The 15,828-nt window shown below is 40.3% G+C and overlaps 1 protein-coding gene across 3 annotated transcripts in view; it reads right to left on the reverse strand.

Annotated features, from left to right (window-relative positions):
• Nucleotides 1–6,472: 6,472 nt before the first annotated feature.
• Nucleotides 6,473–15,828, reverse strand: part of LOC146705052 (alpha-1,3-mannosyl-glycoprotein 4-beta-N-acetylglucosaminyltransferase C-like) — a 95,515-nt gene continuing 86,159 nt past the window's right edge. For 2 of the 3 annotated variants that reach the window (XM_085462590.1, XM_085462589.1), the window contains exons 3-5: nt 8,228–8,373; nt 7,969–8,116; nt 6,473–7,872 (exon numbers count right to left, since the gene is read on the reverse strand). In XM_085462590.1, the coding sequence (XP_085318716.1) occupies nt 6,710–7,872; nt 7,969–8,116; nt 8,228–8,356 (1,440 nt within the window). In that variant the 5' untranslated portion in view covers nt 8,357–8,373 and the 3' untranslated portion in view covers nt 6,473–6,709. Of the gene's footprint in view, nt 7,873–7,968; nt 8,117–8,227; nt 8,374–10,748; nt 11,769–15,828 lie in introns of those variants that run through there. The other variant, XM_085462591.1, reaches the window with a different exon arrangement.

Genomic DNA, 15,828 nt, shown 5'->3' on the forward strand with positions numbered 1-15,828 from the left:
TGACGACCTTACGTCAGTCGTTTGCGTTAGTAATAATAATAAGATTATTGATAAACAAACAAACAAACAAACAATTAATTAATTAAATAAATATTAGGCCTACACAACATTTACCCGCTTCTGAAACTTGTTTTGAAAAGATTCAAAATAAATAATGTTTGGTCTATAAATTAATTCGTTCCCTATCATTTTTCCATTCATTTTTTTCCTTATCATTTTTTGTATACATTCAAGAATGAGCTGGATTTTTTTTAAAAACTGTAGAAAATGTGTCTGCTGTAGTATTTATAAGTCAAAATAACAATAAATAAATAAATAAATAAATAAATAAATAAAGTAATAAAGTAATAAATATAACTAATAATAAAATAATTAAAAAAAAACAACTAAACAAAAACAGGAACCAAGCCAACTTTCCTACATTTCCTTACAGATTAAACAATATAGGACCATCTTATCGTGAAGTAAACCGTCCCCCCCACCCCCACAAAAAATCCATTAAGATCTTTGTGTGAATGAATGCTATACGTACCAGAAATTCTGACATTATGAAACGGAAAAGTAACTGATTGCTCTTAGTTAATATCTGTTTTGTTTTGGGGTGTTTCTTTGTTTTTGTCTTTGTTTTTTTATTGTTGGTGTACAGTTTTTCTTTTCCCCACCTCAGTTTATTATGCTGAAAAAAATACAGATCCAAGAAAGTTGTGTAGTTGTGTTTTATAAAACACATTAAAATAAGAATGCTGCCACCAGAATCACCCACTGATTTTGTTTATCTTTATGCATCTTCAGTGAACTTCATCCAGCATTCATGAAAAAAAACTTGTGCTTTTTATTTCCTAGTCTGTTATTTCTGATACAAAGGTTTTAACAGTTAGATTAGATGACTTTGGTTGCACCAAATATATTTTTAATGTTACTGTTATTTCTGCAGTGTCATTTTAAATATATTGCATAGATTCATACATACAAATAACACAAGCCAGATATCAATGCTCTTAATCTCCTGAGACCAGCACATGAGGGCATCACATTTTTCTTCTTGTGCTTCATCAGTATTGTCTTGGACAAAAGGTGTCAAAATAGCAGCCAGCTCACCAAAATTAAATCTAAAAGTTCTTCAAGTTGTTTGGATTATATAGTATTGTTTCAAACACTATAAATCTGACTGTTTAGTGCTTTTATCCAGAGATAAAACAGAGTCAGATATGGCCAGTCAGATACAGTGAATGTTGTCCTCATCAATGAGATAAAGGTAAGAAAATAGTTTAGTTTATTCATTGAAACATGTATATTTGTGTTTAATAACACATATGTAGCACATGACTTTTAGCACTAATAATGTAAATCCTTTCTGGAATATATTTCTTTATCTAGAGCCCAGACTGCATGCTATATACAGTCTGTGAATAACTGTAGTGATTCTTGAGCACTGTGGTTCTCTCTGTAGGATCTTTACTGTAACATAGAACACACTTTGAGAGGATTGTTATGGTGAATTACTGCTATATAAATAAAACTGCACTGTACTCATTAATTGTACTTTGGTCAGCGATGATGGCAAAGTGTGCTCATCCTTTTAGCGAAAAGGTGTAAAAAGGTGGAGAAGGAAATGCTCAAAACAAAACAGTTATCTGCTTTATCAAGTTGCTCTTTCACATTAACAGTCTCGGGAGAATGTTTAGCAGGACTGGAGTCTGCCCGTGCTGCTGTTAGTGGTCCTCCATGTGAATGGATGATAAAAACCTTCTGACTGACTAGCAGGTGTATAAGCCCTCTACTGGCTCTTATCTAGAGGGCCTCATTACCACTAATACAGGGAGTGCAGAATTATTAGGCAAATGAGTATTTTGTCCACATCATCCTCTTCATGCATGTTGTCTTACTCTAAGCTGTATAGGCTCGAAAGCCTACTACCAATTAATTAAGCATATTAGGTGATGTGCATCTCTGTAATGAGAAGGGGTGTGGTCTAATGACATCAACACCCTATATCAGGTGTGCATAATTATTAGGCAACGTCCTTTCCTTTGGCAAAATGGGTCAAAACAAGGACTTGACAGGCTCAGAAAAGTCAAAAATAGTGAGATATCTTGCAGAGGGATGCAGCAGTCTCAAAATTGCAAAGCTTCTGAAGCGTGATCATCGAACAATCAAGCGTTTCATTCAAAATAGTCAACAGGGTCGCAAGAAGCGTGTGGAAAAACCAAGGTGCAAAATAACTGCCCATGAACTGAGAAAAGTCAAGCGTGCAGCTGCCAAGATGCTACTTGCCACCAGTTTGGCCATATTTCAGAGCTGCAACATCACTGGAGTGCCCAAAAGCACAAGGTGTGCAATACTCAGAGACATGGCCAAGGTAAGAAAGGCTGAAAGACGACCACCACTGAACAAGACACACAAGCTGAAACATCAAGACTGGGCCAAGAAATATCTCAAGACTGGTTTTTTTAAGGTTTTATGGACTGATGAAATGAGAGTGAGTCTTGATGGGCCAGATGGATGGGCCCGTGGCTGGATTGGTAAAGGGCAGAGAGCTCCAGTCCGACTCAGACGCCAGCAAGGTGGAGGTGGAGTACTGGTTTGGGCTGGTATCATCAAAGATGAGCTTGTGGGGCCTTTTCGGGTTGAGGATGGAGTCAAGCTCAACTCCCAGTCCTACTGCCAGTTTCTGGAAGACACCTTCTTCAAGCAGTGGTACAGGAAGAAGTCTGCATCCTTCAAGAAAAACATGATTTTCATGCAGGACAATGCTCCATTACACGCGTCCAAGTACTCCACAGCGTGGCTGGCAAGAAAGGGTATAAAAGAAGAAAAACTAATGACATGGCCTCCTTGTTCACCTGATCTGAACCCCATTGAGAACCTGTGGTCCATCGTCAAATGTGAGATTTACAAGGAGGGAAAACAGTACACCTCTCTGAACAGTGTCTGGGAGGCTGTGGTTGCTGCTGCACGCAATGTTGATGGTGAACAGATCAAAACACTGACAGAATCCATGGATGGCAGGCTTTTGAGTGTCCTTGCAAAGAAAGGTGGCTATATTGGTCGCTGATTTGTTTTTGTTTTGTTTTTGAATGTCAGAAATGTATATTTGTGAATGTGGAGATGTTATATTGGTGTCACTGGTAAAAATAAATAATTGAAATGGGTATATATTTGTTTTTTGTTAAGTTGCCTAATAATTATGCACAGTAATAGTCACCTGCACACACAGATATCCCCCTAAAATAGCTAAAACTAAAAACAAACTAAAAACTACTTCCAAAAACATTCAGCTTTGATATTAATGAGTTTTTTGGGTTCATTGAGAACATGGTTGTTGTTCAATAATAAAATTATTCCTCAAAAATACAACTTGCCTAATAATTCTGCCCTCCCTGTAATTTTCACTGAATGACATACAAAACATCTTTTATCAATCGCACTGCTTTAGTTCATTGAGGTTTGCAGGTATTTGGATATACACAGCTCTCTTAAGCTTTCAATGTCACATTTCATCAGGTTTAAGTCTGGACTGTGACTTTTCTTTTTCAGCCATTGTTAAACAGACTGGTTACTATATGGCACTTTTCTGCTCGACTTTAGCCCTGAAGGCGCTTTATACAACATGTCACCCATTCAAACTAGCACTTTTTTCTACATGTAAGTGCTTTCTATCTAACATTCATGCACATTTGTACTCAATCAATCATTTCATTTGATTGTTGTTTTTTTTTCTCTATATGTATAATTGTAGGGTCTACCTTACAATATAAAGCGCCTTGAGGTGACTGTTGCTGTAATTTGGTGCTATATAAATAAAATTGAATGGAATTGAATTCAGTAAATGCATCAGAGGAATTTAGGGTTCAGTGTTTTGCCCAAGAATACTTTGGCATGCAGACTGGAGCAACCAGAGTTTGAAGCACCAACCTTCCAACAAGTAGACGATCTGCTCTCCTGAGCTGCATCCTCGTCCTGCATGACCCAGTCTGGGCAAAACAAACAGCCTCACATGTGATTTTAGAATACTTTGGCATGCAGAGACATTCATGGTTGACTGCATGGTGCCCAGACTCTGTGGCTGCAAAACAATCACTCCGACAACACTGTGCTTGACAGTCAGTGTGAGCTGTTTGTGCTGATAGGCTGTGTTTGGTTCTGTGCATTATGGCCAAATGTTGGTCTCATCTGTTTGTTTACATTAGTAACTTTGCAGATCTACGCCATGTTGCCATGTTCTTTTCAGAGAGAAGAGGCTTTCTGGGAAGGATTCCAAACAAGCCATACTTGTTCAGTCTTTTTCCAATTTTGCTCTCACGAACTTTAACATTTTACATGCTAACTGAGACCTATAGAGTGAGATGTAGTTCTTGGGTTTTTTGCAGTTTTTCTGAACATTGCACAGTCTGATCTTGGCATGAGTTTGCTTAATTAAGTTTTATTGTCAGGCACAGTCAAATAAATTCATGCTTACAATTTTTTAACTTATCAGGTCCTAATATTTCCAAGTAATTGAAGAAATAGGAATATTAATAAACAGATGTCTGCTATAAGGTTGAAAAATAGTGGTTCTGTAATCTTTCTCTTCTAAAAGTGCAGGGGGACGCTGATGTGAGAGTGATTTGGATTGCACATGATGGTAGGAGGTCAGGGTGGCAGAAGGTGATTTTTTTTAAAAAAAAAGCAAGAGGAGGTAGTGAATGTGATGAGAAAAGGATGAAAGGGACAATACATTAGACTGGAAGCTACCTGGAGACAGATATAAGTGAATATAATGTAAGCCTCAAGAAGAAGACATCACAAAGTAAAAGGTGAAAAAACACTTACACCTGAACCGAAGCATGAGGAGAAATGTCCCAGAAGATTGCTGCTGAAAATGAGGTTTAGGATGTACACAGGATGAATAAAAATGAAGGAAAAGCATTGAACTTAGTTCTTGTGAGCTGAAAACTCATTTGGTGTTTGGCTCCATCAGTAATCATGCCATCTGTTTATTTCTGGCAACCTCAACACCTGAAGGGGGCTCACGCAGAGAAGAAGCTGCAGTGCAGACGACACCTGTAACATTCTCCGACCAGAGCAGGGACATTCTTCATGGATTACTGTGCTTCATACATGGTTGCACTTTGTTTATTTACAGTCAGCCCCGCGCCTCTGCAGCATAATGATATTCCTTCTGTTTACTATGCATAATATTTATTTGCATATCTGTTCATCCTGAAAGAAGAATTATGTCCCATAAGTTTCCCAGATGGTGAAGCATCTTCAGGCAAAATTGTGAATCTTTCTGGGACACACACACACACACACACACACACACACACACACACACACAGATTTACTATAAAAAGTTCCAGAATGGTATTATGTTAAAATATAAATATTTAATCATTTAAGCTCTAGAGCCAGGTTTCTCAAAGTGTGGCCCGTGGTACCGCATACAAAAAACATACTATGGCACATTTCACACTTTATGTATAATTCTGATATAACTCTTCAGGACAAAACTGTGGTTTACTCTTGCTTTGTAGATTTTGACATATCGCTGCATGAAACAGAGGGTGTAAATTATGACATTATCATTTAGGTGCTTCACTTTCTGCGCTGCCTGTTAGAGTTATAAGATTTTTAAAAGTTACTCTTTATTTTACTTGTAATTACACTATAGTGTATAGACTATTATTATATATATATATAACAGTCTATACACCTTTAATGCACAATTTTGGTCATATTTTATGATATATGTACCTCTTAGGTCAATAGGTAATCTGTATATTTTCCGTTGTTATTTTTATAATTTACCACAAGGTGGCAGCAAGGTACTCCAAAGAGCATATTTGTCAACTCTCACAGATTCGTTTAAAACTCACCAAAAATGACTTAATGACAAAAACGAGAGCTTGTAGTTAATATTATAGTATTTAATTAAATTTCTTGTCCATCTAATTTTTTTGCCAGTTCATTTTGCATTTGTTAGAGTAACCTCACACAGGTGGTAGATTCTTTTTACTCAATTCAGGGATGATGATCGTCTGAAATTTTTTTAACAGTATTACACAGCTTGACTTCTCTTTTTTAGGCATGTACTTACACTGAACAGCAGGTGGAACCTTATTTTTTGTAAATCATTAACAGATTGTCAGACAGCTCTATCTCAGGAACTTAGAAGTCCTCACTCGACACATCACGCATAGTTTAATGAGCTTTGAAAACACTTCCCTATAGTTTTTGAAAACTGTTTAATATTAGATGTAGGTAACAGCTATTCTATGCTCTTGCTCACTTCTGTTAGACAATACTAACAAAAAGGTAGCTGATGAGTCTTTGTGCCATAAAAATGTTTTTGTTTATTTTACACTTGTGTATTTTGCCCCCCACTGTGGATTTAAAAAGTAAGCAGCAAATTTATCTTTTGAACCACAGACTCTGTGGAAAAACCCTTGGAGTTCACTAATTGAAAAAAAAAAAGAGATATAATACCAGCCAAGTTTGAATATTTTTATATACAGATTTTCTGAAAATGAACAGAAGTATAAAAGCTCCATACTGTACACATCAGTCAATTTAATACATCACAATGAAAACATACAGCAGATCTCTGGCCAACCCAAGAAAAATGTGGATTGATTTGAATTCAGCAAACAGTAGAAGTCCCAAATGAAGTCACAGCATCTGCATCCAAAATCACCACGAGCAGAGAATCATTTAAAAAGCTTTATTTCTATATTTGAGCGACAGGCTGCGCGGTCCATAAACTGACACTTCTTATGATGAGCCATTCTTTCTGGCTGGCAGTGATGACAATTCGTACGCACTCAATATCAAAGCCTATCTTGTGGTCCACATTGCTAACCTCAATGTTTCCAACTTTAAACTCCCCCAGTGTGATGTAGGATGTGCACTGCCTGCCCTGTTTGGTGTCCACAGACTTCTGGCCCACTTCCAGAGCTCCGTGGTGAAGAATATCATTTTGTCTGTCCTCTGTGCCGGTCAGGATTTTAATTCTGGTGATTTTTGTTGGTTTGTTAAAGATTATTATGAAGAAGTCTCCAGTGCACGGAGGTTTCCCCCAAAAATACTCATCAACAATACTGCTGTAAGCCTTGGTGGCATCATAGTTTTCAAAGACATTGATGTTTGTGTAAAGGCTGGCGGGGGGGTTGTCGGGAATGTCTATGGAGTCTTCCTCAAAGTCATCGTCCTTCAGCTTGTTCTCGGCACCTTTATAAGAGGAGTAGTAGCCCATGTGCTGGAACAGTGAAGGCTTGAAGCGGATCACGTCCTTCTGTGCAAGCAGGCCTCTGAAGTGGATGAGGAGCCAGTCGCAGGGCATTTCCTGGTAGAACATGAGCAGGAAATGAGCCAAGCGCGGCAGGTCTCTGGAGTGATACAGCTTCCCGATGTAGCCCAGCTTGGAGAATTCCAACATCACCCAGTAGGAACCTTCTCTGGAGGTGATCACCTTCTTCAGTGCTGTCAGGAAGTTCCTGGAGCAGCGCACATCGTCCTCTAACATCATGTAGAAGTCGGAGAGGTTTGTGCAGAAGTTGAGCAGGAAAGCGTAGTCCACGTTCTGCTTGGAGCGGAAACGGACCCTGTCCTCTGGGTCGTTGTAGTTCCTTTTCAATCCGTCCAGAGACGGATAGTACTCCTCTGGAGCTTGGATTACTAAGAGACGTCCAGCTATGATGTGGTGTGCAAACTTCCTGGTGATTTCCTGCACCAGGTTCTCACACCAGACCAGGTCAAAGTCCGCCAGATGGACGACAACCACAATCTCTTTCAGTTCCTCGTAACTGGACTGATCAAATATGGATTTGATCGTTTCCAGGAGGTAGTTTCCCTTTTTCCTCTTGACCGACGACAAGCCAATGGTGAGGTACTCTGTTCCAACAGTGAAAAACAGTTAGTTCAGTCAGTAAATATTTTCCTGTTCGAAGTAAAAATGAATTCAAACTGGTATCTGGTAGAAATGCCTACTTTTACGTGGTAAAGGAAGCCCCGCAAGGTAGCGGTACGTCACGTTAATGGTCCCAGAGAAATTGGACAAGTCTCTGAACGTGTGCACGTATCTTTCAGAGTTCGGAGGATGGATCAGCGTCTCTCCTAGCTGTCTTTTTTCAGCCTCCTAAATCACACACAAACATGCAAACACAAAGAGTAACACCTGTAGGAACACTTCAGGCATAAGAGTCAAAATTTCAAAAAACAAAACAAACAACAACATGATTAAAGTTACCAGCACATATCCATCATCCATATAATGGTTGAAAAAGAGCAGAAAGGCGATGAGAAAGCCGAGGAAAGGGAAGATGGATCGTTTCCTGAAGCACCTCATCTTGTCCATGGACTTCCACATTACCCTCATGATCAAGTCTCTCACTGCTGAACATCACAGATAAAACAGAAATGTAGACATCAAAAAGCAAATAAAACTTTATGAGAGCTTGGCAAAGTAATTTCGGTTTTATTTCAATCCCTGTGAACACTGGGATTACAACATCGTTATGAAGGATTAGTGGAAGACTTACGGTAATAGAATAACAAGGACTCATAATCTGTTTTAATCAGGAGCTGTAATTTAATTTGTGCATTGTGAAGACTACAGAGCAAGGTATGCTGACCTCATGTTTAACTGGAAAAGAAGTCCTGAAAGTGCTGATGGGAGTTGCCAATAAACCATTTTGTAAATTTACAACATTTCTATTTATTTTGTTAACAGAGTTGCTTTATGTAATTTATCTTTCCAAAAAAGCCCAATACTCACAGGCTTCAGATTCTTATGTGACAATTTTTCCACCTCAGAGATTCTCTTTTTAAAAATTATTTAATTAAAAGAATAAAACATGACATATAAAGAAGGAAAACACATAAAGGAAGAAAATCATAGGCAGGGCAGAGTTGTTAAAGAAAACAAAAGAGAGGTTATCGTGACTGCTTGTAGTGAGTGAGGTTGCTCAATTTGCTGGAAAGAAAAAAAAATAATAGGAACATTTTTCAGTTCACACTAAACTCTGTGTTTGCACTGAATAAACTTCAAAGAGCTTTTCAGAAACTTGTAACATTTTAAAGGATTTACAATTGATTAAATCATTCACAAATGACATCTGTTGTATTAAATAAGGAAAAATGTCTTTATGGCTTCTGGTGGTTGGCGTGCAAACTATAAATATAACAGTAAGATGTTATCACCTTCTCTGGCTGTTATAGCTGATGTGTTATCACCTTTTCATGCATCTACCAGTAACATTAGTATTCATTTGAGATATTGTTGCCTGGCACTTGACATGTTTATAGCCAATATTTACACTCTTGTTGCCAACGCCACTAATTCCAGAGAAAAACCTAACCAAGGTAAGTCTCTGTGTGCTTTTGCTTCTTTTTTGCATTAAAAGGTGTAAGCCATAGAAATAAAGACACTAAAAAGCTTTGTGGAGCAGAGGGAACTGTGAAGTCAGATGTTGTCAAGCTAGTAACATTTGATCCATTCGTACTGTCTGTGACCTGGGGATGTCCTTTAACTCCCACATTAAGCAAATCTCTGCCTATTTTTATCCGCGTCACATTGTCAACACTGCAGACAGTCTGTGTCAGAGTGACACTGAACAGTAAATGCCTTCTTTTCTATTAGACTGGACTGCAGTAATTCCATATAGTACTGTGCAATTTCTTGACCCGCCCCAGATTTCTTCCTATCCGGTTGTTCAGTCTGACGTCACTAGCCGTGTCTGGACCTAAACTCCGCTGCAGGTCCATATATCAAACGATCACTATGGCATTACTGAGAGTTGAAAAACTATCTAAAGTCTTTCATCTTTAATAAAATGATCAGCGTTCTGCTCTACCAGGTGTAACAATTGAGTTTAACATCCAGGCATCCATGAAAACGGAATTTATGACATTTAACGGAGTTAGAAGTTAGCAGGGAGTTAGCTCGCTAGCTTCTATCTAAATACAATATAGCATGTCCTGACTGCGGGGTTTTGGAAACAAATTAAAACGTACATCTCTGTTATCACTTCCAGCATAAATGAAGACAGAAAACTAAACAGCAGTGACGTTTGTAGGGTTACTGAAGTTGGGCTAGCTGGTATATAATGATGTGCTACGTGACCGCTAGCGACACAGCTATGTTAGCATAATATAAACAAGCTAACTTTTTTTCCACTCAATAAAAGTTAACGTGAGTGTTCTCGGTGGTCAGGAACAAATGCAATCGCACGGCAGGATGCTGTAAAAGGACCAAACTTCAGGCAGGAGAACAACTGAGATAATACATTCATAATACGAGGTTAGTCATTCATATACTGCTGCATGGGCTGGGCTGTAGTTACATCCTAAGGTTTTAAAAACAGAGCTTAAATAAATGATTAGCGGTAATAAAAGCCGAGGGAGGTCAACAGTGATCACTGACTGTTTTAGGAGCTTTTTGAGATTAAATAGAAGAAAATACATAACATTAAACATGTTAACAACACAAAAGCCATATTAAACGCAGACTACTTTAGGCCCGGAAGTAGGATTTGTCGCGTCATCACTGAACAATCGGATTGTGCCTCCACACAGGCTTGCTCCTCCCCCTTTTTGTGAGTGTGGACGCTTCCTCTCTTTGCTCTTTAAATGCTTTGCTTCTTTTATTGATTTTATTGATTTTTATGCTGATTTTTTCCCCTTTTTTCCATACGAGCTTACCTGCGATAGCTTATAAATCATTAGGACTAAAGTGTTCTTAACAGAAACAGCAACATTTTTATAGTTACCGTATCTTCAGCGCTCTGTGTGTCTGTGGCCTAGACACAGCTGAAGCCTGATTACAGCGTCTGGGCACCGAACAGCCTCAATAGCCTGGAAAGGTGCTAACCGCTAGGCTAACTAGCAACAAGATGCGTTCCCTCTCCACAGATGACTACCACAGCCTCCTGCAGAAGATTGCAGTACTGGAGACAAAAATTCATCGCTTAGAAGTAAACGTGGAGGTAAATGGACTGTGTGGAAATGAAACAACCTTGCCTTTGATTCAAAACAATGGCGATGAGCAAGCTAGTACACAGCTAGGAGCACAGATAACATGACCAAGAAAGTAGACTGTGCATTATAATAAATCGTCAAGCGATAATCCCTCCTTGGACTGTCTTGGTGCAAAACCAAGACATAAATCATGTCTCCTGGAAGGGGGAGGACGTATCACAGGCAGGGCACAGCGAGCTGAAATCTCTGAAACCGACTGGCCTTCACTTCCTACGAGACAGAGAAGCTCTTCTACCCCTGTATACGGGAGGAAACAGGACTGGACAACCGTGAATAGGAAGGTTAACAAGAAACCTCCAAAACAACTGAATGTGAAGTAAGGTCTGAAAATCTGTTGAAAAGTAAAAAGCCACAGGGAAAGCTAAAGGCTTGGCCTGAAACTCTGATTGAGGCTGACTCTGCCGTAAAGGATGTACAAAGCATGTGCGGTAAGAACACTAAAGTCCTCTGCTTTCCTAAGAATATGGTCAACAACCTGAAGGAGGGAATTCTTCAAATTGCAGATGAATATCCAACTGTGACAAACATTGTTCTGCATACAGGGTCAAACGATGCGTCCAAACAACAGACGGAGGAACAAACAGTACTCCAAGAACAGACAAAGCCCACCAGAAACCTTGAGGAGGAGCCTCATCTGCCCCCACCTGGGATGAGCTTCAGAAAGGAGAGACATCAGAGGCAAGAAGAGGGGTCCCTATTTGCTTCCAACTCTCTCAACAACACCAACGACCAGGACCAGGGACCACGACCTTCGCCAGTCCCCCAAACCCCTGACAGGCCATCACCCTCCCCCCCCCCCCCTTTCTCCCTCCTCGCCACACCTGAAATTCACTGAGGAGATGATAGAGCGGGTCAATGCTGGGCTCAGATCTACCCCCGGCCCAATCCCTTTTTGTCCCCCATAAACCCCCCACCAGAGCAGCCAAAGGTTCGCCATTGAGCCCCGCCCTCAACAGAGCAATCGAAGTTACATTGCCCAGCCTCGCCCCCCTTAGTTCCTCCTTACCACCTTCATGCTCTGTCTCCACAGTCTGATGTGTGATGTGTGGAGGGTCCGGGCTATGAGGATTATGGCAGTGGTGACTTTTCCCAGGAGAAGCTGGGACCCTGTCTACTAGGGTAGACAGGGTTTTAAAAGTTCTGTACTTTTAGGTGACAGAAGGAGACATGTGGCCTGGTCAAAACACAGAGAGCTGCACTCTAAAAGATCTTTAAATATAGTAAATATACCTTGTGTGCCACAGACTGCTCCCAAACACGGGGCAAATAATACCTCTAAAACACTTAAGTTGACTTTATTAAACGTTAGATCTTTAGCTGGGAAAACATTTTTAATTAATGATTTAATCACTGAGCACAGCCTTGATTTTATGTTTTTAACTGAAACTTGGTTGGACCAAAGTAACAGTGGAGCTGTTCTCATTGAGACGACCCCTCCTAACTACAGTTTTATCAGTGAGGCCAGGGTGAGCAGGAGAGGTTGCTGTCTTATTTAATGAATTATTTCAATGTAAGCAGCTATCTCCTGGAAGTTTTCAGTCTTTTGAATATGTGGCTTTACAGCTGAAGGCCCCATCCAAAGTTGTGTTTCTTAATGTTTACAGGCCTCCCAAATACTGCACAGACTTTTTTTAATGACCTCAGTGAACTGCTGTCTGTGATCTGTGTTGATTTCGACTGTGTAATTATTGTTGGGGATTTTAACATCCATGTGGACAACCCTCAGGGCAAAGGGACTAAAGACCTGAGTAACACTCTGGGCAACTTTGGGCTGACTCAGCATGTAACAGAGGCCACACATAATAGAGGACACACTCTCGACCTACTGATCTCCAAGGGCCTGAGCATTTCGAAGGTTACTGTGTCTGATGTGGGCCTGTCTGATCATCACTGTGTTTTCTTTGAAAGTAAAATTTCAGCCCACACAAATATATCAACTTCAGTGATCACAAAACGGTGTATAACTGAAGACAGTAGTGAGATATTTAACCAGGTCTTCCCCTTAACACCTGGCCTGTCCAGAGGGTCAGTCAATGAGCTCGTCAATAGCATCAATGCTAAAATGTTACATGTAATGGACACTATTGCTCCCATTAAGGTGAAGGTTATCTCTGGAAGGAAAAAGTCTCCCTGGAGAAACTCCACACTAGTGAAAAATGAAAAAAGAGAGTGTAGGAAAGCTGAGCGCAGATGGAGAAAAACAAACCTCCAGGTTCATTATGACATCTATAAAGAGAAACTTCACAATTATAATTTACAACTGAGGAGTGCAAGGAGGTCCTACTTCTCTGACATCATCACTAAAAACAGCCATAATGCTCGGGTCTTATTTGCTACAGTTGACAGGCTAACAAACCCTCCTGTGCCAGTGGCAGCTGAACTTCATTCGACCATGGCCTGCAATGACTTCACCAAATTCTTCACAGACAAATTTCAAAAGATTAGACAAGCAATTGGTACATCAACAGCAGATCCAGGATATGTACTGTGTCCACTGAAAAACTGTTTAAACACCATGAAACAGTTTCACCCTATTAACAGCAAAGACCTGGAGGACATCTGAGGTCAACTGAACTCCTCCTCTTGCTGTTTAGATGTCCTGCCAACAAGTTTTTTCAAAAAGGTCTCAAAGACTTTGGAGTCAGACCTGTTACAGATCGTCAACTGTTCTTTAATGTCAGGTGTGTTTCCAGAACCACTAAAAACTGCTGTAATTAAACCTATACTGAAAAAGGACAATCTTGACAAGACACAAATGAACAACTACAGGCCGATCTCAAATCTCCCGTTTTTAAGTAAGATCATTGAAAAAGCAGTTTCTCAACAGCTCAATTACTTCTTAAAACAGAATAACTTCTATGATGCCTTCCAGTCAGGTTTTAGACAGAACCACAGCACTGAAACCGCTCTGGCCAAAGTGTTTAATGACATATGTCTGAATACAGACAGTGGAAAAATGTCAGTCTTAGTTTTGCTGGATCTCAGTGCAGCATTTGATACAGTTGACCACAACATATTACTCAAACGACTGGAGAACTGGGCATGTCTTTCAGGAACTGTACTAAACTGGTTCAAAACATACTTAGAAAACAGGAAATACTTTGTATCAATAGGTAACTTACCCTTTTGAGCAGACGAGTATCACATGTGGAGTTCCCCAAGGTTCCATCTTGGGACACCTTCTGTTTAACATTTACATGCTCCCACCAATGGCGTGTCCAGCGGGGTGGCCTGGGGGGGCACAGGCCAACCCCCCCAACCAGACTGGCCACCCCAGGTGCCACCCCAAAGGCAAAACAATAAAATTCAATCAGATATCAAATGTACGATTATGTTTTCACGGTGAAGCTCAGATATCCGAGTGTAAGTGAATGCAGCATCGCTTCTGCGCTATGTGCATCACGTTAGCAAAGGTAGGAGAGCCAAGCACGAAAGACGGCACTGCAGGAAACAATTTTTCGGTGAAAGAAAATGAGGACAGAATAAATGTCCCGGTAAGTAATATTAAGTTTGTTGAGTTTAGTAAACTTCGGTGAAATTAGAATACCAAGGAAAAAATAACACTTAAAGAATAATTGCAGCTGTGGAATATTTCAGACAGTTTGCTGCTGAGGGGAGCTAACATAAGAGTTATGAGTTATAAGATATAATCCAAGTCGTAACATTGCTGTATGGAGCTGCAGATTTGGTTGCAGGTTAACATAGCTGGACTGGCCATCGGGCATACCGGGCATATGCCCGGTGACTTATTTTTTATTTTTTTTTGTAATGGCATGAACAATGAGAGGTGGTGGATTGGCCAGATGCAGGTCGATGTGTAAAAATAACTCAGTTGTTTGGTGGTGGCTGTGGCGGAGCTTCCACAGAGGCCAGCAGGTGGATGAGGGAAGGGGAGGCAGGAGGAGAGCCCCGAGGCAGCCGCCAGTCCGAGTGTCAGGTGAACTGAGCTTCAGGTAAGAAGTTATGACCTGCAGTCTATCTGGGTCAGATATAAACCAAGTTCAGGTGGAGTTTATTTTCGTTGTGCTGACTTTTTACCGTCAGTTACAATAACTCGTACTGCGTTCTAGCCAGCTTGACGGAGTTTTTATACAGCTGGGTGGGTGCTATGATGTTACTGATAGTGAACTTTATTTTATTCATAAGGTTAGTTAGTAGAGTTGCCAACGGCTCCTTAAAAAAATGGAATGGTCCCTCATTCAGAGAAAATATTACACGTTTCGTATTGAGCTGAGAAGAGACGCAGTTTGTCCCGAACTTTAGCTAGGATGGAAAAAGACACAAAGCTGGAGTTATTCTGTCGTTACGCTGCACAGCTGCCTCTTCTTCTCTCATTCTCTCCCCTCCCTCTCCTGTTGCTACTTCAATCATGAAACTGATCAATGATCAGCTGATCGGCTTTTCTCTCTTGTTTGTTTATCGCCCACTTTGCGCCAGAAAGAGGAAACCAGCGGATGTCGCGCTAAACAACAACAGCACGTTTAAGCTTGATCAGCTGTTGTCAGAATTTATTTAATATTAATTTCTAGTATCAGCTGATGTTTGCTGGAGCCACAGCTGTAAAACTGCAGGTCATGGTGTCGGTTTGGATATGTGGTGAGAGGGAAACATGAAGATGAAACCAGGAGATGTCCTTACTGAATCATCAGAGCTGAACAGGTGATGGAGAAACAGGTTTACCTTTTAGTTAACATGAATGAGTTGAAGGGAAGTTATGAACTGTTTCTGAGAGACAAATAACACCAGGATCCTTTTTTAGGTAGCTGACAGCTGGTAACTGTGCAGGGGCGGGTCTAGCAAAGTGTTGCCAGG

This window comes from Copadichromis virginalis, linkage group LG7 (assembly GCF_057382275.1).
Source record: "Copadichromis virginalis isolate Kocher_CV1m ecotype Utaka linkage group LG7, C_Virginalis_male_GT1.1, whole genome shotgun sequence".
Classification (NCBI taxonomy): Eukaryota; Metazoa; Chordata; class Actinopteri; order Cichliformes; family Cichlidae; genus Copadichromis; species Copadichromis virginalis.